The sequence below is a fragment of the Poecilia latipinna genome, unplaced genomic scaffold (genome assembly GCF_001443285.1).
Source record: "Poecilia latipinna isolate Pla-1442-1.1 unplaced genomic scaffold, P_latipinna-1.0 Scaffold1219, whole genome shotgun sequence".
In the NCBI taxonomy this organism is placed as follows: Eukaryota; Metazoa; Chordata; class Actinopteri; order Cyprinodontiformes; family Poeciliidae; genus Poecilia; species Poecilia latipinna.
Window position 1 is genome coordinate 90,910 of NW_015113835.1, and position 23,336 is coordinate 114,245.

The 23,336-nt window shown below is 41.5% G+C and overlaps 1 protein-coding gene across 6 annotated transcripts in view; it reads left to right on the plus strand.

The window, feature by feature from the left end:
- bsna (bassoon presynaptic cytomatrix protein a) overlaps window positions 1-23,044 on the plus strand; it is a 103,894-nt gene extending 80,850 nt beyond the window's left edge. For 2 of the 6 annotated variants that reach the window (XR_001427623.1, XR_001427625.1), the window contains exons 5-16: window positions 571-735; window positions 2,063-2,319; window positions 2,606-3,542; window positions 6,082-8,575; window positions 9,401-9,895; window positions 10,713-11,071; window positions 14,109-14,202; window positions 14,718-14,849; window positions 15,639-15,694; window positions 16,490-16,629; window positions 17,760-17,853; window positions 22,569-23,044. Coding sequence is in view for 1 of the 6 variants with exons in the window: in XM_015053957.1 (XP_014909443.1) it covers window positions 571-735; window positions 2,063-2,319; window positions 2,606-3,542; window positions 6,082-8,575; window positions 9,401-9,895; window positions 10,713-11,071; window positions 14,109-14,202; window positions 14,718-14,849; window positions 15,639-15,679 (4,974 nt within the window). In the remaining 5 variants the exon portion in view is untranslated. Of the gene's footprint in view, window positions 1-570; window positions 736-2,062; window positions 2,320-2,605; window positions 3,543-6,081; window positions 8,576-9,337; window positions 9,896-10,712; window positions 11,072-14,108; window positions 14,203-14,717; window positions 14,850-15,638; window positions 15,700-16,489; window positions 16,630-17,759; window positions 17,854-22,568 lie in introns of those variants that run through there. The other 4 variants (XR_001427626.1, XR_001427627.1, XR_001427624.1 and 1 more) reach the window with 4 other exon arrangements.
- The last annotated feature ends 292 nt before the right edge of the window (window positions 23,045-23,336 follow it).

The following is a 23,336-nucleotide window of genomic DNA, read 5'->3' on the forward strand; positions in this document are numbered from 1 at the left end:
AAAGAGCTAACATAAGCATTTTCTTCTTTTTGTTAGAACAAGCAGTTGAAACTCTTTCAAGTTAACTCTGTAAAACAGGTGAAGCCCCCCTAATGAGACTGAGAATGAACTATAAAATGAATGTTTGATTAATATGCATTTCATAACATACGATAGGAACAAAAGCCTAACCCCTTCTCCCGCACCAATCATTTGAGCTGCACAGAAAATGCTTCAGATATTTAATATGAGCATTGTTACAAAACTGGTAAGAATTACCAGTACATGCTGCACTTTGTTTCAGTTGCGCTTCAGTTCTCTGACTAACGTGGAACCATTCTTTAGCTAATCCATCAGCATAAGAGCTTCATGTCACATTTGCTTTTGAGAATCTTGCTTTGCATTTTTGAAAACCAGTGATCTTAATTACAACTAAATCATGGCCTTTTGTATCTCTCTTTTGTTTGTCTATCTATTCTCATTGTTACCACCTCACCATCTTTTATTTTATCTTTTGTTTCGTAACTTTTTGGTCTCCTTTTGGTTACTGTTCTTCAAACGTGTCCATGTTTTATCTGTATGTGTGTTTAGGTGTTACAGCAGCAGCAGCAAGAGCGCGAGAAACAACTCGTTCTCCAACGAGAGCAGTTGGCCCAGCAGAAATCCCAGCTCGACCAGATACAATCTTTGCAGCAGCAGCTCCAGCAACAACTACAAGAGCAGAAGCGGCTGAAAACTGCTGCTCAGACCATGCAGGTGAGGAATTTGTACAACTTTGATAGACGGTTTTAAACCTTCAGGGTGCATTCGCACCAGCCCTGATTAGTCCGCACTAATAAAACAATAGTTCGATTGCCAAGAAAGGCTGGTTAATTTAGGAAAGTTTGAATATGCAATGAAACTCTAATGTGGCCCAATAAAGGCAAACTCTTGCCTACCTATAGACGTAGGCTTTGGTTCGGTTGAAGTAAACTGGTGCAGTTTAAGTGCATTTATGAATGCAAGAGGACTGGAGGCTGCTCCAAAAGCCGTAGCACTAGCAGGAGAAACGGCTAGTGGTCTTTTTGACAAGGACAATTGAGAAATCCTACAACAGTTCAAATCTGATGTGACTCAATTTTTGTTTACATTTTGTGAAGGATGAAGTTGCACTCAATCTTCTTCAGAGGTTTTTGTGTTGTTTCCTTCAATGGTTCTTGGTGCGTATGGCATTTCTCACCAGTATTTGTGACAACAGACACTGATAAATTGTCTCTCCATCTTTGCTCATTCCAAATGTGTTCTGCCAAGTTGAGGTCAAAAAGGTTGGTGAAATTATTCCATGTCTTTATGGACCACTGGTACACAGTCATGTTGATACAGGAAAGGGTCATTCCAAAACTGGTCCCATAAATTTGGAGCCATAAAGTTGTTCAAAATGTCTTGGTATACTAAAGTATTAAGAATTCCTTCTTCTAAAAACTAAGAGGCTGAGGCAAAATTTGACCTCACTCTTTGACACAAAATGGTAGAGTTGCTGTCACTCTGTATCGCCACCCTTTTGCTGTAAGACTACTAACACTTGTACCTGGTGACTGGAGATAATGCACTGGTAGCGTCCTACCATGGTAACTCTAACCCTGAGAGCAACCTATGCTTTCACAAATGTTTGTTTTTCAAGGTGCTGTTATGATAGAAGTGGTAGACACACCTAAATTCAGTGATTTGAAGGAAATATCCAACACTTTTTTACAATATGGTGTACGGTATATCAGATGTTATTAATTCTGACATTGTGAATGACTGAGAACTGTACTTTGTCTTTATAAATCTTATCCTGTAACTTTATGAATTATATTCTATTTCAGTATTTCCCTGTTGGTCATAGATATTCAGAGCTGAACTTCTTAATTTGGCTCTATTTTTGCAAGTGTCCTCTTCAGCATTGCTTTCATTTCTTTACATATTGTTAGCAAACTGCGTTAATTTTTCGGAATCTTTTTATGAGAAAACGAAACGATCATTATTCGACAGGTTCGTTTTCAAAAACTTTACAGTCACAGGTGATTGTTGGTAGTTCTAATGAATATGCTTTTGCCAACAGCTGGATATGACCGGACAGCCATTGCATCCCTACATAGACTCTCAGATGAGCTCGCGCTCTCTCCCTAACTCTTCCTCAGAGATATGTTTGAGGAATCAGGATGAACAGCTGGAAGCCAGAGCTGGTATGAGGAAACATAGCTCCATGAGCAGGCTGACCCGAGACACCTCTGATGGAGATGGTGTGATTTTCTATGGCTCCCCTCGCAGAATTGTGGATAGTTGTGTACAGACTGATGATGAAGATGGAGAAGAGAGGTAACAATATATTTTTCTTTTTTTTTTTGAAGTGAGTAATGGGATACCCTCCTTGGCTATGAGTATGTAGGTGGTATGGCATAAGAATGACTGTCTGTGGATAGCACAGTAAGTGCTTCCCACATCCCAATCCTCACTATGTACCAGCAAAGAAAATTTTATTTTGTTTACAAGCAAAAACCTCTAAATGTATAATAGTTGTATCTAACATAAATATCTACACAAGCCTTAATATCTACAGATTGTTTTCTTCACGCCCTGTTCTGCCTTTTCCCTGAACCACCAGGTACATGATGCGTCATCGTACCAGGAGGCGTGGTCGGAGCGTTGACTGCTCCGTCCAGACGGATGACGATGAGGATAAGGCTGAAACGGAGCATCCAGTTCGCCGCAGACGCTCCCGGTTTTCCCGCCATGCCGAGTCCACAGCAGCTGGCACCAGCACTGCCTCGACAACCACCTCGACAACAGACACCAAAGCTGACACATCCAAGATAGTTTCCTCCAGCATCGCTGTCCAGACCATCAGGGAGGTGTCCTGTCAGACAGAAGCTGAGCACCTAGGAAGAGTCTCCCCGGCAATCCATGTGACATTACCAGACCCTAATAAAGTAGAGATCGTACACTACATTTCTGGACCAGAGCGCACACAAAAAGGACAATCTCTTGCCTGCCAGACTGACTCAGAAGGGCAGTCGCAGGGCGTTGTAGCTCCACAGCTAACAGTGCCGACTACAGTCAGTCCATATTCTTCCTCTGCCGGTACCGGAACAGGGCCGTCCAGTTCGGCTGACCTTCACACCCAACAGCGCCAGCAGCAACACGTTGCAGCGAATGCAGCAAAATTTGAGCGACGTCGTCCTGACCCATTAGATATTAACTATCAGCCTCACAACCACCTTCACAATGAGTCCATCTCCAGCCTCATCCGGCAGCAACAAACCACACCGAAATCTCCACAGGTCCTCTACTCTCCTGTGTCGCCAGTGTCCCCACACCGCCTGCTGGAGACCTCCCTGTCAAGCGAGAGACTGAACAAGGCCCACGTCACACCTCAGCAGAAGTCTTACACAGCCGAATCCCCCCAGCGACACCCATCTGTGCCCCGACCCATCAAGAGCACCCATAGGTCCATGTCGGACCCCAAGTCCCTCAGCCCAACCACAGATGAGCACACCAAGGCCAGGCTGTCCCTGTATCAACAACAAGCACTCCAGAGCCAGGTAAAGTCACTGAAGCTGAGCCGATGCTCCAAAAAGCTATTAAAAAGTGGTGAAAGCAGTTGTAGGGGCTGTATTTACTCTATTCTAAGAGTTTTCTAAAATAATTTCCTTCACATTGTTTAGGAACAAGATCTTTGCTGTACACAAAAGCTTTTCAAGTACTCCTTTACAGTATTATAGAACTGGCCTTATCATATACTGATTTTGAAAGCTATTACAATAGGGAAATTACAGCTGTGTAAAAGAGGTAGCAGCAAGTCCTCAAAATGTACTTATTGATGAAATTTCTTAACCTAATTTCTTTCTGTTTGTTCGTTATACGACGTCACGCCAGTTCCCAAAGTTTCAGGTTTAGTTCTCAGGACCCCCCTTTGGGTCCTCTGTAGAATTAAACAAAACAACAAAAAACAAAAGTAAAGTATATTTATGCCATCCAGGGTATCGTTTTACCCCTGTTGAACTGACTTATTAGAAATTCTTGTGTATTGAGAAAATTGTCAGATTCTGGGTGTCTTCTACTTATTTTATAGGTAAGAAGCTGAAATGTTTGGGAACGACTGGAATGGAATGGCTAGGGTTTTAACATACCCCTTTCTTGGTGATTCCATTAAATAACTCATGTGAGTGTTATCACCACATGAGTCTTGTTTCAATTGAAAGTACAGTATATTTATTAAGCTGAGCTTGTGCTTAAAGTATTAGTTTATAGTCAAAATTTAAATGTGTCACAATCTTCTGAGTATGTTTTCTCTAATCTTTTGGGTTTCTCTCAAATGTATCTACTATATTAACTTGTAAAGGGAAATCCACCACTATATATATTTTTAGGTGCTTTATCCATGCATTCCCTACAAATAAATTCAGATGTTTCAAAATGAATCATTAATTGTTAATGATGTCCTGACATTTTATTGACGATACTTTTTTAGGCCAAACAAAAACGTCTAAATCATGTTTGACTACAACAGTGACATAAAAACCTTTAAAATTTCATACATTTTTGGTCATTTCTGTACCATTGACTTTGCTTACAAGCAGGAACAGCACAACTTCACAATTTTTTATGGATCACATGTGATATTATAGCGTACTTAGCAGCATCCAAGAACGCCGTTCAGAACATTCAGATACTAAATATCTGAATGTTCTAGGACATCTGATCCCAAATTGGAAAACATCCTTTAATTCAGGTGTCGTTATCACACAGTAAACGATTGAATCCATTTCATTTTGTTGTATTTGCTAGAATGTATCCATTTTTGGTCTAAATTTTAATATGGAAAATGAAAATTCAACTACTTTTATGTGCCTTTTCTTCCTCCCAACTCCATATGTGTCAGCTGGGTGTATCTTTAGCCCTAATCTCAAAGATCATAAGAATAATAGGAACCAAGGAAGTTTTTATTTTTATGTTGACACATTGTCATCTACTTAAAACACCAGCTAACATGGTTGTTTGACGGAATATATGGAATTTATCTGAAAGGGAAGATGATCCTCATCTTCGAAACAGTGTGCACCCGTTACAATTGTGGGGTCATTTATTGGCGTAACAGCTAGTAAGTTACATTATTGAGAAGTGCAAAAATCAAAGACCTTACCAACCTTATCTAAAAATTATTGTTGTAAAATGTTATATCATCATGTAGATCATAATAGTTATGAAACATAATATATGTAAGAATAAGATCATCAGAGACTTTTTTTACCGCTGGGGTGAAAAAACCTTCAATGATTCAGTCCTCTTGAAATTCATTTTTATAAGATTATTTTCTTTCAAATTGAATGTATGTTGTCTCATAAATTATTAAAACTCTAGAGTATTCAACAAAACTGTATCAGAGCTGACACTAATTTTCTTGTTCCTGTACGTCTTCTAACAAACTTCACTCTTGTTTCCTGTTGTCTTTGTCTGTTTGTCTTTATGTGTCTCCTTTGTCGACCTTGGTCTCTTGTTGCATCCTTTCTTTGTTTCCTCTCTTCCTTGATCTTTTTCTCCATTTGAATTTTCTTCCTTCCTTTTGGTCCCACTTTGTTGAATATTAATTCTTTTTTGTGCACATTTATGTATTTTTTTCGTTATTCTCCCATTGCTGTCTACACTGGTTGAAAACATTCTTGAATCACTTGGATGTTTTGGTACACACTTTATTTTTACGTTTTTTGGGGTTTCTTCTCTTTATTTGTTCCCTGCATCCCTTCTCATCTTGTTTTTAAAAACATCCCTCTTTGTTTTTGTTCACTTTCTTGTCTGCATTATCACCTTGTCCATCTGTGTCCTTCTTCCTGTATTTTCCTCATTCTCATTCTTGTCCATCCAATATTCTCACTTTATTGGGCAAATCTATTATCTGTAATTTTCCATTTATTGACCATTTTCCAATTAACCTTCTCAATGTCATATCCCATCAACTGTTCCTTGTGCACCCCATTATTTCCCCCTCAAATGCTCTCCATGTTTTGTTTTGTTTTTGTTTGGCCTCCACACATTTTCCCACCCTTCCTCCCCCCTCTGCCCTTTCTCTTTCTCTCTCTTCAGCTGGCAGCCTTACAGCAAAGCTCTTTGCTTCGGAAGGTTAAGCGAACCCTGCCCAGCCCTCCTCCAGACGAGACTGCTACATCAGCTCACTTGACCATGATGACACCTGCCCAACAACAGATCTACCTGTCCTCCGTGCCCAGCCTCAAGCCCAGCTCAAGGTCTGGCCTGGCTGCTAAAGCCAGCCTCCTCAAAGATCTCACCCACGAGCTGAAGGCCGTGGAGCAAGAGTCTACCAAGCTTAGAAAGCAACAAGCTGAACTGGAGGAGGAAGAGAAAGAAATTGACGCTAAGCTGAGGTACCTGGAACTGGGAATTCATCAGAGGAAAGAGACTTTGGTAAAGGAGAGGGAAAGAAGGGACATTGCCTACCTAAGATGTATGGGGGACACCAGAGACTATATGTCTGACAGTGAGTTGAATAACTTGCGTTTAGCAGCTGCTGCTGCATCACATGAGGCAAATGGGCTACTAACAACCAGACCAAGCACTGCTCCACTTAGCCAATTTACCAGTGACCTCAACACAGCAGCCCAGTACCCACCAACCTCATCCTTCCTCTCTTGTCAATATCCCCAGAGCCAACCACCAGCACCATCTCAGCAATCAAGTGTGCCATACCAGTCATCCACATTCAACCAGCCTCCTTACCCAACAGTGTCGCAGTCACAGGCCCTGCCACAGCCCATGACCCTTCAGAGTCATCCCCCTCCTCCTGGACCTACCTTTCAACCTCAAACATCCTATCCTTCCCACACCTATCCACAAGCTCAGCCCCCATATCCCCAAACTGATGCGGGGTTACCATCTGCACCTCAGCCTCCAGCAGGGCCTACAGGTTTTGGACCTGCACCGCCTGGTCAGCCACCATACCCCACCCACAGCTCACCTTATCCCAGCGCTGTGTCCCTCTACCCCACCCAGACGACTCCATATCCTGGGCAGCCCCAAGCTGATATTCTTACCGTTCACCATGGAAGACCCAGACAGACATCACTTGCTGAACTTGAACATAAGATGCCAACCAACTATGAGACTATCAGCAACCCGACAGTTGTGGTCACGACCACAGCCCAAGATGCTACCTTTTCCAGTGCAGCCCCAGCCTATGGTCCGTACACGGGAACAACAACAATGGCAAGCTCCTATGGGCCGTATGGATCTGCACCTGTTTCCAGCAGTTATGGTGGTTACGCCACAGTGCCTCCAAGCACTTATGGTCCATATACATCAACCCCAGCTAGCTCATATGGCCAGTACACAACAACTACTGCTAATACATATGGCTACACCACCACCACAGCCAGTTCTTATGGACAGTACACTTCAACAGTTTCCAATGCCTATGGGCACCCTGTAGACAGTCCTTCCACCTACAGCACAGCCGAAGGAATGTATGGGGCTCCTGGTTTAGAGCAAAACATTCCAAGGAACTACATGATGATCGATGATGTGAGCGAGCTGACGGCAAAGGACGGGCTGGGCACGACAGCAGGGGACATGATGCATCATGGCAGTAGCGGGCGTTACCCTGGCGACATCCATGGCCATGGCAGCACATCTGGCAGCACGGCGCGTGGGGGAACTGGCAGCTCCCCCTACGGCAGGGCACCTGAGGAGGAAGCAGCGATGCAGGATGAGCTGTACGACCACCACGGCAGGGGTAAGAGCAGCTACAGGCACGGACCTCTAGGGGGCAGCAGCAGCAGCGTGAGCACTAGCATGGGTGGGGGATCCCCCTATTTCTATGACTACGACTACAAACTTGCCAGCATCCGCTCCGGGGTACAGAAACCTTTGGCGTCCTCCAGAAGCCTTCTGGCCCCCGCTGTCATGTCCTCCAAGCGCAGCAAGCACAGGAAGCTGGGGACTATGGAGCAGAAAATTTCAAAGTTTTCCCCAATAGAGGAGGCTCGAGATGTCGAGGCAGATTTGGCCTCCTATTCTGCAGGTGAGGCTTACCCCTCATCTAACATTCGAGGGCGCCAGCTGATCGAGGATTATGGCTTCAAGAGGAGTGCTTTTGATGGCACCAGTGGCACAACTCATGGAAGTCGACACTACGGTATGATGGTGGATGAGGACGATCGGATTTACTACACCTCAACTGGCCGCTCCCGCTCCCATGGCTACGGCATGGACAAGATCTCAGCCAGAGATTACCATGGCTATCGAAGCAGATCCTATGAGAGAGACGACCGCTCCTACCGTTCTGGCTACAGAGGACGCCACCCAACTCGGCAATACTCTGAGGAGGAGAGCCCACTCAGCCCTTTGGGGAAATTCATGGGTTCTGGGAGATCTTCAAGCTTAGGTCGTGACCCATATGACAGTCGCAGCAGTAAATATTATTACTATTATGGCAATTATGGTTCCAGTCACTCGCTGCCAGATGTTCAAGACCATATACGGGACCTTCCCCGGACACATGTCTACAAATCGGATGATACATACATTATTGATGATTATCATTGTGCTGTGTCAGACAGTGAAGGTAATTGTGGGAGCTAAATTCCCACAGTCTCACTACCTACTACTGCTCCCACCGTTTATCTAAACGTCCCCCACCCACCCAGAAGCTAGCTTAGCAAAATAACAAAAAAACAAAGGACAGAGATAGTCGTTGCATGTCAGTGTTTTCTTCATCCTGAGAGTTACTTGGAGCTCTATAAGTCGTGGACTGCTGTCTGTCTGTCTGCCTGCCTGTCCGTCCTTCCGCCTGTCCGTCCAGCCGTTTCTTTGTTCGACAGTCGCATGGTTCTTCAGCGTGATCGTCTTTGTCTTCACAACACTGACTGACTTAAGAGGTCTTTGCACGACAGCAATAGGTTTTTTCTTCAACATGTTATTGGCTCTGTTGCACTGTTAATGTGTTTTGATATAAAAAATTTATGTCAACACTGCAAAATCTTGTCCAGACAAAGTTTTCTATATTCCATTTGCCAAATGAAGCTTTGTTAAAAAGTCTTCCATAAAAAAACAGAACAATACTGACTGTTTGAGGTGAAGAGTTTTAACTGATTAGGAAGTTTCCTCGCGCAGTCAGTGAGTAAAGATAGTAGCAAAAAGATCTGCTGTATTAGACAGTTTTGCAGTGTTTAATATGTCCTGTTTAACTTGTCTTGTACTTGTGGAGTAAATCTGTGCATGAGTGTAAAATTTTACTTTTTGCCTTTCTTTCTGTGTCTTCCCCTACCTATCTTTTTTTTTTTTTTTCATGCGGTTGGACTTCCTTCTGCCCTCTTCCTTCTTACAGCCTGCATGCCGCTCTCTCCAAACGACATGGAGATTGACTGTGATCTGCTCTCGGTTTCCAAAGCCTACCATCTGGGCCAGGAAGAAACTGACTGGTTTGAGAAACCACGCTCCAGTTCTCGACACTACGGCAGCAGCCACTCTGGAAGAAGTCGGCATGGTGTCAAGCACACCTATCATGATTATGATGAACCTCCTGAGGAGGACCTGTGGCCGCAAGATGAGTACAGCCATGGCGGGCGGCATTCATCATCACGTGACCACAGGCACCATGGCACCTCTAGCCGGCACTCTTCCTCCCGTCACTCAGATGAGCCGAGATCCTCGAGGTCATCTAAGGGGCATCCCAAAGACCCGTCTATGCGCCATGACCCCTCAGGACGTTCTTCATCTTCAGGAAGGCGTGGTGAGTCCAGGTCTGGAGGGTATCACTCTTCCGACTACTCCAGGGATCCGTCTGGACATCATCACGGCCAAAGGTCTTCCAGGCAGGGAGATCCACACAGATCCTCACGCAGCAAGTCCCAGGGCCAAATGGACATGCAGGGCCAACCACCAGGTAAACAGGGTGCACCTGCAAATCTGATAGATAGAATACAAAAATAGTTTGAAAAAAAAGGAAATTGAAGTAAAGTTTTTTCCAGGTTGTTTGCTGTCTTCCAAAGCCAAAGGCTTGATAAGACTTTGGCTTGATAAGCAAAGGAAACAAATTACATCAGTAAAAAACCTTTAAGAATATTTTTTGTTGACCATCCTGGTTAGATCAATAAGATTGGGGGGAAAGGGAGAAAATTTGCAACTTCATTAATAAATCCTGATTCGATCTCTAAACATTGATAGGATCCCCTTTTAAAAATCCTGTCTGAGGCAATAACATTTAATAGCCTTTGCTGTTGAGATTAATTTTGATGCTTTTTTTTTTTCTTTACAGTCAACAATCCCCTCAGGGATCAACAATTTTTAATTAACAACATCGAGTGTAACTTTTCAAAGGATACGTTTTCCCTGAAGGCATCATTGCGGACGTGTTCATAGCGGTGTAGTAATTAAATCACCAGTTTGATCTTTGCATACAACTCTTGTTGTTCATTGTTGTCTCACTCCTTCTGTTTCTGCTAAAATGCTTCATTTCAAGAAAAAATATTAGCGAAAGAAACCCTGCACTTTTCTATGGACTTTATTTCAAAAAGGGACAGATGATCCCATACCGTTTTTTTTATTGTTATTTTTATTTCTGACTTTATGAAATAAAGTCAGAAATAAAATCAAATTGTAATAAATTGTAATTCATCTTATTACAATCAAATTGTAATAAGACGAATCAGTTTTTGAGTTGCTTTGGTTTAAAATAAAGCACTTTTTTTATCCTCAAATAGGCTCCTCCAGGTCCGGCAGCAGTACTGGGCGAGCTCAGGGCTCTGCTGGTGGGCCTCCAGGATCCGGGCGACTAGGCGGTCCGGGTTCTCAGATGGATGGGACCCAAGGACAGAGGACTCAGCTCCAGCAGCAGGCCCAGACAGCTGCATCCAGACCAGGACAGCCTGGCACAACAGCGACCACAGGCCTTCAGCAGCAGCCACCAGCCCAAGGTCAAGGCATGGGCATGGGGATGGGCATGGGCATGGGCATGGGTCAGGCCCAGGCCCAGGCCAAACCAGGGCAATTGGGACCAGCAGGCGGGCCGATGGGCCAGGCTCGACCAACTGGTGCAGCAGGAACCACACCGCCCACCATGGTGAGTAATGGGAACAAAACCCGAGGAGTCACAAACAGCTCACATCTGCACCCCATTTTATGTCTGATTTCCTGTAAACAGTTCCAATTTCAGTTTTCTAGCAAACAAGAAAATACAAGAACAGAACTGAATTCAACTTAGGATTGTGCTGTCAGGACAAAATGATCATGGAGTGGATATCCTAAGCTGGTTTTAGCATCTAAGCATTATTAAAACACAATGCCCTGACTTCTTGTGTATATATCCTAGAGAGTGTGGACACTTTCCTTAGGTTTCCAGTAAGCTTTCAGTATTTCAAAATCCTGCATGACCCATTGAGGTTGAAAGTATAAAACAAACTTCTCTTACTCTTTCAGCCTTCCTGTTCTTAGCTGAAAGTCTCATTCTCTCACGCAGAATGAATGAGCCAGTCGACATGCAATAAACAGTTTCTCTAAGATTGCTACAGCTACACTCTTGCCATATTTTCATTTTAAACACATCACTGATAGTAAAAAGTATTAACTTCTTCACTCAGTCATAGCTTCAATATCGCAGTTTGTTGGTGTCAGTGCAATCTTGTAAAACTTATAAATACAATCACTGGATGGAAAAGAAGTTGATTTTTCTGTTTTTGGTTTCTAATTTCTGATTTTTGTTTAGTTCGTATTGCATTTTTTCCTGAGATAACAAAAGGAATTTTCTTCATCAGATCTCCTTCTTGGAAACCAAGCTGTTTTGCTTAAAGTTTCACTCCTGCTCCTTTAGTCTGCTTTTACGATCATCTCTCCTGTTTTGTTGTCCCCCTATTTCTCCCTGCGTCGCTTTTGATAAGAGTTTCCTGACAACCACCCTGTCCCATTTCAGATAGTTTATTGAAATTCTTATGTGCCTCTGCTGGCAGACCTTATCTAACACCGTGATTAACACAGAGAAAGCTGATAACCCAATGCAGCTGATTCACTGTCTGCTAGACACCCAAGAAATTGGCACTTAAGATTTCTCCCTGCAAAAATCCATTCCTGCATTTACTCCATCAATCCATTCGAAGCTATTTTTCAGAAGGAGTGTGAGACTGTGATTATTACACTGTAAATAACATCCAGAACAGGCTGATTATTTTGGTTTTAGTACATCTGAATGCTGTCTATATTCACAGGATGCCGTCCAAAATTACCCAAGATGTTCTCATTTACTGCATCTTTGCAGTTTTTTTCTCTCCTGCTTTATTAATTAAATTAGATGCTAATGTGGGGGGCAAATAATGCCTGAAATCTGTAGGTTAATGTTTACTAACTACTTAACTGACTGATATGTCAATATTTTTGATAGAAAGCAGTCATGTTGGAATTTCACATCAGACTTGATGTGAAAGTTTCTTGTGGAAAGTTCAACTTCCAAGTTCAGATGAAACGCACTATTAATTAGCACTATGGTTTGATGAGGCATAATTTATCATTACCAAAATCTAGCCCCTCATTCTAAACTTTGTATAAGCGGCCTAGACCCTCATCCGTGAAGAAATTATTGCTTGCAAGACTGACATTTTAAAGGAATGGATCTGATTTTACTCAATATTTTTGCCGTGACGTGTGTAATGTGCCAGCTTGATGGTGAGGGAAGCTGTGCCGTAAAACTTACCAGAAATGATGTGCACTGTAAACAACTATACCGCATTGCAAAGAGAGAAGTGCCGAGTCAAATTACATCTTTGCCACCATTAAAATATAATAAACATTCCCCTTGCGCTAACTTTATTTGCTCAATATTTGGAAGCATGTCCAAACGCGTGGCTCCATTCACTTCCCTCGCTGCCATTGCCTCGCTACGGGCAATCCTAAAACAACGCAGAAAACCGACGACACCGTTCACAACTCCTCCTTCTGTCCGCTGATTGACCCAGTTGAAATTCAGCTGGAGAAATTGACCTCAATGGGAGAAATCTCACGCACAGCACTGAAGGGAGATGAGAATCGAGTGGAATTTGGTTGAAAAGAAACAAACCAGCCTGTAGTTGTGTTGCTAGCAGGGTGAGGAACATTAACAGAAAAGCAGTTCAATCTGGAAAGACTCAAACGGAGAAAAAGGAACAATTAAAAGATTTAATGACAGGAATGAATAACAGTTATCGGGATGTTCATCGAGTTCACATCAAATCTCAGCTCAAATCAGCTACCGGGGCCCAAGCGCCAAAGAACTGATTAGGGATGCTCTCCCCCAGGGCCCGACACTGGTGGTGGAGGTCAGGAAAGGGTGCTATCCTGGAGAGCCGAAGAATGTGGGTGGAGATGGGGCGGTGGTGGGTTGAACGCAGCTGGGCAGCAGCTGACTGCTTGGGTGTTTATCCTTTTATGCAGAGCTTGATTGAGAATTGGACGCACCGGGTGAGGACCAGCGCTGAGGTCGGAGATGAGCATGATGCCTATGGCGAGCGGAGGGGGCGGAGTCTTCCAGCTTGAACTTTCGCTATTAGCTCCATATGATAGATTGTTTGATTTTTTTTTCATACTAAACATTTTTGCTTTGAAGCCTTTCTCTGGTAAAAGATGGACGTTAAAATGCCTTCCTTCTGGCTATTGTAACTGATCACATATCATTTTATATCTTTCAAGAACTGACAAGTCCCATTTAGAATTTTGTTTGTCATTGTATAGTCAGTATAGTTGATACCCAAATAAACCTTACCTTACAGATCAGACCTTATTTAGCAGAAATGACAGTTTCCAGGTGTGAAACTCCCCAGTTAGTCATTCAGGTCTCAGTAAGCTGTCACTGCTTAATAAATGAGTGGTTTAATTCTGCCATCACTGTTTCCTAATATGTGCATTTTTTTTTTTACTATTCTTGGCTGTCTCACTGTATCAAAATCTGACTACTGTCTTATTCGGCTTTTGTTTGAGTGAACAGATGAATGCTGGATCCTTTTGATTCCGGTTTGTCACCCACATTCAGATTACATAACATGTTTTTCTCTCCCACAGCCTTCTATAACAACAGATTTACTGCTAAATTTACCTAGACACAGCAACACTTGTCTTTTTTTTTTTTTTCTATGCAGACAAAGATCGACACGCCTCCTGTAACGGCGATTGGGGCGAAAGCGGCACCCGTCATGGCCTCGAAGGCAGGCCAGCCCCCGCTTACAGGAATAGGTGATGCTCAATCACAACACCCATATGCACGTAAAATCCCATCACTCACCTGTTGTCCACTATGTCTTACTTATGTGATTATTGTTTGATGTTCATCCTAATCTGAGGTAAATCTGAGGATTATCCCTCAGTATGAAAGCCTGAGAGTGTTAGGTCTCAATTAGCTACTGATTGATGAAGGTTTTGAGATATTTTTATATAACTGCAAAATGACTGAGCTGAATGCCTTTCATTCATCAATCTCACAACGCCGCCTGTAATGTGCAATATAATCTTAATGCGTAATGTATGTCAAATCTATATCAGTATAAAAGCTCAACTGTAGTATTGGCTCAAAGATAAGCAGGACAGTCCCTGAGAAAATTACTTCAAACTCATTAACATCTCATTCCTTTCATTTCCTTTCTGTTTCACATGCAGCAAATGTAGTGCACCACTTTGAGCAGCACTTACTTCTTCCTACCTGGACTACGTTTATTTCTCTGCCCTCTCTCCTCTGTCTTTCTACTGTTTAGGCTCCAAGGCAGCTCCGAGACCCGGCGGCATCGGCAGTGCAGCGGCAGGTCAGCCTGGCATGGAGGGAGAAGGAATGTTTTCCAAGATTCTTCCCGGCGGCGCTGCTGAGCAGGCCGGCAAACTGGGAGAAGGTACGGCAGACTGCTGAAAACGCGTCGCAAACATGGGGGCTTATTGAGTTGTTATTGCCGAAATGAGAGTCTTTTAAGATATACAAAGTTACCTGGATGAACAGAGCCTCAGAGGCTTTCAAATTTCTTTGCCTGATTTTTATTTATTTTTTTCTTATCAAAGCGATTCAAAAGTGAGGAAACTTCATTTTGTTAAGCTACATCTCTAAAGAGCTTAATTTTACAACAGCTTCATCACTGTGACAGGGAAAACCAGTCTGTCACAAAAAAAACAAAAAACAAAAACCTGCTGTCACAATGTGGGCGCAAATATAAAGAAATAAAACACATTTTATGAAACATTACCACCTTTCAAATGTGCAATGCTGTTAATGAGATGAAGGGTGTACAATGGAAGTCCTGCTGTTGCTTCTGGACACTGAACAGTACGTTTTTCTACAATGTTACATTCTTTTATAATTTATTTATTGACTATTCCCCCGTGAGGAGGATGACAGTATGATGCTCTATACGAGTCTGTGAGTGGCACCAAGTGGTCAGTTAAGCCAAAACAAGCTAATGCTAAAGCATCAGACAAGCCAAAGAGTGACGCTGAACACCTACAGCTGCTCATCTTCAGACTTCACCGACAGTGATCTGACAGAGCTTTAGCAGCAGCTCCTCAAGTGGTATTGGTGACCGTTTAAATTCAAAAGTGTTGACGTTGCTCTGTAGTTTTTCTGTTTAATGTTTGAAAAGTCAGTTTTAACTCATTTGTCAACCCCTTTTTTTTGTTTGCTCTTCCTGCAGCTATCTCTGGCTTTGGCAAGAAATTCACCTCCTTATTCTGAGGTGACACAAGTCAGGTATGTATGTTTATTCACATGGGAAATAAGTCATATAAAATGGAATATTTAATGTAATATTGTTTGTTGTTTGTGTTCTACGGTGACTTTATTTTACAAGTCCTGTTTTGGAGGCCCTCCGACTTGTACACAAGGCAAAAATGAGGCGTTTTGAGTGACTCCTGAAAGAAGCGCCATGAAAAGGTTTCTTTAGAGTGCATCGGGTTTAGGAATAACTTTCATGAACGTTTGGTGGATTACTGCAGTGTGTTGACTCTTGCTGGCTGTGAAGAGGCAGGGGGATGAAAGCGGTTTACCCAGTCTGCTCTGGGTTTGGTCCTCGTCTGTTAGTTTTTCTTCCTCACTGTTACTTTCGGTCTTGACTGCTCTGCATGTGCAGGGTGACAGATTTAGCACTGACGGTAAGAACTTGTTTCCGACATGAAATGCCGAACGGACTGTGCGCCATCGCAGCAGGTTATGGGCTTTGATGACGAGGGTTGTGAACTTTAGGAATTGCATTCGAGGCTTGAGGCTTGGAAAGAATTACAGGTTCTAAACGTTTAAGCATCAAGTTCCAGTACAATAAATGTACGCGTCACAACTGCAGGCCCGCTTCTCACTGCTAGGCTCGAATAACTGACAGCTTTTTTTTTTTTTAAATCTGCACTGGCATATCTTTATACACTACTGAACTATTTTATATTAATGTAACAGAAGCCTTAATTGATGCATGTTAATGGGTTTGCAATGTGAGACTTACATGAACTCCTAAAATATTGTTTTTAAATAATAATGATAATAATGTGTTTGCAGGATTATGAAAAATGTCATAAATGAAGTCATGAGGCCTCATACGAGAAAAACCTGTGAAGTTCCCCCTGCTTTTGTTTCCCCGAAAAAAGAGAAAGGAAAGAGAGAGAGGATGATGACTGAGAGGAGAGCGGAGCGTTCTGGTGAGTACTTTAAAAATACATATATGTATATATATATGGAAACTTTGAAGTTGGGATTTGTTTGGATCTAAAATTTTTTGTTGTTGTTTTTGAATCAACATACTTTATTGTTTATTGTTTGATAATGGTATGCATTCAAATCGATTTTTACATTCGCAACCATAAAAAAAAGAGATAACTTTCGACTGGAGTTCATGTTTTCAAGGACAGTGAAAACAATTTGGATTTTACTAGGTTCTGAAAGCATTGAGATGTAATGACAAATTTACAAAAATATCAAACGTCATTTGTAGAAACAAATAAACTCTGTAGAGGTTTTCCAACCCTTACACAATCCCATTGAGCAAAGACCTCAGAAAACCAGATGTTGCGTTCAATCAACGGATGTCCGTTTTTCTCACCGCCGTTTTATGTGGCGACGATAATTTACAAATGTAAAACGTTTAGGCACAGCTGCCAATCTCCTCAGCGACATTCCAGCAAGTTCCTTCAAGATCAAAATGTGTGACTCTCAAAGTAAGCGCAAAACAACTCCAGAGCTTCGACTCTCCTTAGCATGATATGTGTTAAAACTTGTTTGCCTCATTTCATGCTCTTTTGGTTTAAGCTATATACAATATTTTGTTGTCAAAAAAAATCTCTCATCTGCTCAGACATTACATTTGTTCCCATAATCACATCATGCCACCTACGTAATCTGGTTTGTGTTATGATGGTAATCTGTGATTAGTGTTAATATCTTTCTGATCTGTTTGAAGACACAGGTTGACCCGTCATCCAGTAGATTGCTATCAAATTAAAGCCGCATTATGCGAGTGATAACAGCTAATAACAATAATTTGGCCGTCTAACACTGATCGAAAGCGTTCTAATATACTCGAGGGAAAACGCCACACCACATCGAAGCATCGGGAGTCCTGGCGTTCCACAAATAAGACTTAAATCCGTTTGGTGAGCTTAATTAGTTTTCCAAAGATGCTGAATTCCAGAAGCCAAGTTAAACTGGAACTTTCCTTTGTGAGACTCTAATCCTGTTTTGTAATTTAATCCCCAGTTGTGAGTTTGCAGACTTAAACGGGGGCGGGGCGAGACTTTGACTTTGACTAAAATATATCTGCCTCTTTTTGCAGCCAAAACAGACTGGAATCCTCTGGATGCTTCATGTCTCAGATCTGAGCATACAAAGGCAGAGAGAACACTCTGATCTCTCTGACAGCCCAGACAGTAAGTTACTTTTACCTTGGAAACATAAATATCTGACAGGATATTTTAAGCTGCAGAAATCCAAACTTTGTGACCTCGATTTTTTTTTTCTTCCAATTTTATTTCTAGAGATAGCTTAACCTACGAGGCCACCCAGTTCTTTATTTAGTTCGATTTTTATGACATGATTAGGCTACATCAAAGTAGAGATACATTTTACACTTTAGAATATTGTGGAATTTTTTTCTCTCATTTTAGAAAGAGAAAGTCACATTTTTTAGAGTGAAAATTTTTGAGTCTTTATTACTTATAATTGTGATTATAGCTAACAAAAATTTGGTATGTCTGTCATAGAAAACTGATGGTGTCAAACTCCAGTCAACTAATTAACAAGCAAATGTTTCCCGAGGCTCTCAGTCTGGCTCAGTAGGCGAAATGAGGAAATGTGCAAATGTCCAGAAGACACAATATTAAATTTTTCAACGTACCTGAATATTAATATATATATATATATATATATATATATATATATATATATATATATATATATATATATATATATATATAAACAGAAACATGAATGAGTTATGTACCAACACTGGGCTGAAAGACCACTCAGAAAAAAAGAACCATTATTCCAAAAGCCACATAAAAAGAAGAGTGTAGAGTAGAGTGTATGTTTTTTTGCTGCAGGAGGGACTGGTGCAAAACAAAAAAAATCTATCAAGAGGAATGGACACTATGTGGAAATATTGAAGCAACCTCTCAGAACATCAGCATGGAAATTAAAATCAAGAAAATGAATGGGTTTTGCAAAAGGACCATGACAGTTTGACCCAAGTCATTCACTTTTAACGACAACACTGGCAATTTTGGCATTCAGCAAATACAAATAATCCTGATCATTTTAGATGAGCTAACACAGGAATGGTTTCAGCTGATTTAATGCCAGACAGGGAGGAAGGACGGGCAGATGTTGCAAAACACATCCAACAATTGTGTGACTGTATTTTTCATTTATTATTTTTTATTTGTTTTACCTTTTCGACATACTGGTCCCTAAACAGACATCTCTGCAGGTTTCTTTAATCAGACGTGGCAGGATGTTCTGTGTTGCAAACTGTAAGGAAAAGCAGCAGAAATGGCTGCGTTGCTCTGCCTTGATAACAGTGGCTTCTGAAGCCTTTGATGCCGCAGCGGATGAAGGGCAGGCCTTGAAGTTGCCGGTTTATTTCACAGTGTGAATCCAGTGTTGCACTGAGCGTGTATGTTTCTGCTCGGTGCAGCCATGCAGCGCTTAACTGCCTCATGTGGCTGCTGCTGTGGCAGGATCTCTCTCTCTCTCTCTCTCTCTCTTGCTCTCTCTCTCTCTCTTTCTGTCAATCCTCCCACACACTTCTCCAACTTTCAAACATTTTTCTCTTCCTCTCCTCCATTTTTCATATAGACTCTCTCTCTAAGATCTATACTGTAATTTTTTTCTTTTTAGATCTTCTCTTGTTCTGCCTAAATACTGTGGTTATTTTCTTCTCTCTAAAAATGTTGTTGTCTCTACATACTGTCATTTAGTTGTTGTTTTTTTTCCTGGCATCATCTTTGTGTTATTTTTGTTTACAATACAGAGAGATTATGTCTGTACATTAAATCTCCTCCCAGTGTTTTTTGTGGAGGATGTTCCTTACAGAAACAGGCTGTGGGTGTTTGCTCCCATTCAGTCAAAAAAGCATTATGTAGGTTGGCTTCTGATGGCCTGACTCACTGCTCCACTTCAGCCCCTAAAGGCGTTTGAAGAAGCTCTGATCAGAGCCTTCCAGATGTGTTTTCAACAATGAAAACGTTTTCTTTCTTTTCCTTTTTCTTCCTGTCCTCGATCCTGCTCGCTACGCCACCCTTCGAATTCGACTCTGCGCAGCGAGCCAGTTTTGTTTGTGTGTGTGTGTTTTGTTTTTTTTACTCGAACGCGGTTATGTGCATCACTGTCCGTGTTTCAGTGTGCGTTATGCACAAGCCCCCCTGGGGTCCTGTGTTCCGTGCAACAGATTAAGTTTGGTGATAGAACACATGTTTGAAGATGCTAAACCCGGGTCACACGCAGAGTGGGAGGGAAAAACATGAGTTAAGTCATTTTATGGTAAAAAGTCCTGATGGGAATTATTTTATTAAAACTACAAACTTTGACGTCTTCCACTGGGGTTCAATTAAATAGAACAAAAGAAATTAATACAAGGTAAAGTAGTCCGTGTCAGTCTTTCAAAGATCTCTTCCTAGCAAAACTGTCTGATGATAAATGTATTCCTTCAGCAATCTTGTTTCAGTGCCATTGCATCACGGCTTCTGAAGTTTTTTTTTTTTTTTTTTTTTGAAAAGGGTTTAGAATGGAAATGATTGTTTGCTGTTTGACTAAATCCAGGATCAGGTGTCTGGCAACTTGTGTTTTTTTTCTTGTCCTGATTATGTAAAAGGTCATGCATGAAGTTTGCATCCAAACAAATAACCAAAGTCGCAACAGCGTTAGAAACGATTCCATTTTTCCTCCTGATCCAGGACCTGCTTTCATAGTCTTCGATTATGCCACCAAAAGTTCGAATGATGCTGGAAAATGTTCAATTTTACAGTTCATAAATCGAGACGATGCTCGGAGCCTCGGGTTTTACATCATGAACCGGCGCAGGGTTCGCAACGCTGAGGTTCATCATATTATCGCAAATATCTAAGGCGTTAAGTAATGGCTCTGTGCGGTTTGTTTTTCCTTGATGGCTGACAGGCAACCATGAAGTCCCAGAGAATACAAGTGACGTTTCTCTAGTGTCGTCTGAAGCGGCACCACAACATGCGTCCTTCACATTATGTCCCCATAGGAGCCACTTCAGCAAGCTGACACGCTGAGCTCCTGTGGCCTCGTCTCTTTGCTCACCACAGCCGCTTTCTGTATGTTTTAACACGAACGTTATGTAACGCTCATGTACAGAATGCGAAGTTATTTATTCCACGTTGCCACGGCACTTTTTTTTTTTGACTGCAATTACATTTTTTTTTTATTCCAAAGAAACATCAGTTTGAATGGAAGGTATTACAGATGAAAGACTCTGATGAAACATAAATGAAGGCGGGTAGTTATGTGCTTTGTTTACGCACGTAACGGGGATGATTTTATCCAACAAATCATCAGAGCTGCATCTTCCAAAGACAAGAAAATCCATGATTAACTCAGATGGGAGAGAGAGAGAGAAAAAAAAGCAGATGTGAAAAATTGGGCTAACTCTAAAACAAATCAGAAGAAATTCACCTTAAATTATATTCACAAAACATGATATGTTGCAACCCAAATCAAACCCGATTTAACAACTTTGTCAAATACAGTTTTAAATAGTCTTAAGAAACAGGAAGATAACTCTTCAGCAGTAAACCTTTAAAGAACATCCTGCTGAAATTGCAGCACGTAAGGATGGATGAATCTTGATGGATTCTACTGAAGCCATCTGCATCCATCTGCTTTACTATTTTTTTTGAAGATATAAAGAAAGAACAATTTGAAAGATTTCAATATCTCACTCAAAATATCAATGGCAGAGTTTTCATTAATAGCTATATGTCTCTGTATAAAATATGCAGTGCAGTTATGGACGCGGACACCATCTGGTGGACAATTTTGTGTACTACAACTCGTGTTTGTGACCAAATGTGATGTGCATTCCTAATGGGAAGAAGGGATTTCTTTCCTAGTCTGGCTACATATGGAGAAGGAAAAAATAAAACTGAGCATCGGAAACGTTTCCAAAACATACAAATGTAACTTTCCAACAGCAACTTTCTCAAGATGTCTCCCTTTTGCCCCGTCTGCTACATCAAGCTTAGTAATCAGCTTAATAATTAAAGCAAATATCTCTGAATATTTGTACACAGATGTTTAAAACCAGGGAAAATATCTTAAAATTTAATGTGGAATGGGAAAGAAATGGAAAACGAGTTTGGACTCTGACAGAGAATTCTGCTGGTGTGCAAATGTGTTTGGGCACAAAAATGAGAATCGTGTTTGATTTTCGTTGTTTAATTGATCTGATGCACCAGTATCACAGTTTTTTTTTTAGTATTATATTTTTATTTTAAAAGAGAGAATATGAATTTGCTGAGGGGAGCACAGACTCTGAGCAACTCACATTACAAAAATCTTGTTTGTTGAAGCCAAAAATGTCAACATTTACAGATCACGCATGGGCCATGACAGAAGAATTTCTTCTTAAAGTGTGGCTCTCGCTCGCTTTCTTGCAGCCTGAATGAAACATGTAGTTTATTTTAAACACCTCAATAATGCTGAAAATGGATAACCGTTTAACTTCTTCGCTCATTAACAATTTCCACACTGGGTGATGTTATATGACCTGATAGTGCTTGTGTAGAGTTTTCTCCGAATGAAAAAAATAAATAAATAAATTTTTGAGTTTACAACCGACCGATCACCAGTCAAGAATATTTAGGAAAAAAGTTGTCTGATTCCACACGAGTTGATTTTTTTTTTCATAGCACATTTCAATTTAGACTCAGTGTATCTTCAGCTCTATTTAGATATCTGTTTCTGACAAGCACAATAATGTTTATTCATTTACTCATGAATAAACATTATGAGTAAACAGATTATTCGTAGAGGACCTACGAGATTCAATCATTAAAATGTTTTTAGTCAGTTTGAGTTTTTTTTGTTTGTTTTTTTTTACTAAATTCTCCTTGCTCTCCTTTAGGTCATTCCAAGCCCGAGCCAACATCCATCTTCAGAGGGATTCCCATTGTTATGCAGCTTCTCTCAGAAAACCTGCAGCAGCTACAAACATCTACACCCCTACATGAAAACAGAGCAGCTGCTGGCTGAAGGTGACAGCAGAAGAAACAGCTGTACGACCGTGATCACCCTCCCTGCCAGCAGGGGGAGCCGTGTTCAACGTAACAGCCCGACAGTTACGTTGACGTGGTGCAGACAACGACTGACGGCCGCATTTGTCCACGAGAGCTGCTTTCATCCTAACTTCCTGTAGGAGGTGATAGCTTGGTTTTCCAGTCCTGTGCTCAATCTTGAAGGAATATAAATCACCTCTCCTCTTTTCTGTCTTTTTCCGAAGTAAACAATGAGCAAAAAAAAAAAAAAAAAAGGGGAAAACTCACCGAGGCGTCACAGGTTTTTCTTGTACGAAAGTCGTCTCGTTTTACCACCAAATACTGACGAGGAAATCATCGAAACGTCACTATGAATGAAACAGACGACGAAGAAGCGGCGGTCGACACAGCCCAAGCATGTCGCCACGCGTTTATTTTTTATTTTTTTCACCCTCTATCGACATTCCAGATGGGGAACTGTCTTCTTCTTCTTCTTCTTCTTCTTCTTCTTCTTCTTCTTCTTCTTCTTCTTCACTTCTCTTGCGTTTCTTGAATGCTAGCTCTTCTTTCTTTCCACACCCCACTGCAACGATTCACAACTTGCCATGTCTTTAAACAAGGGTAGTGTGGATTTCAAC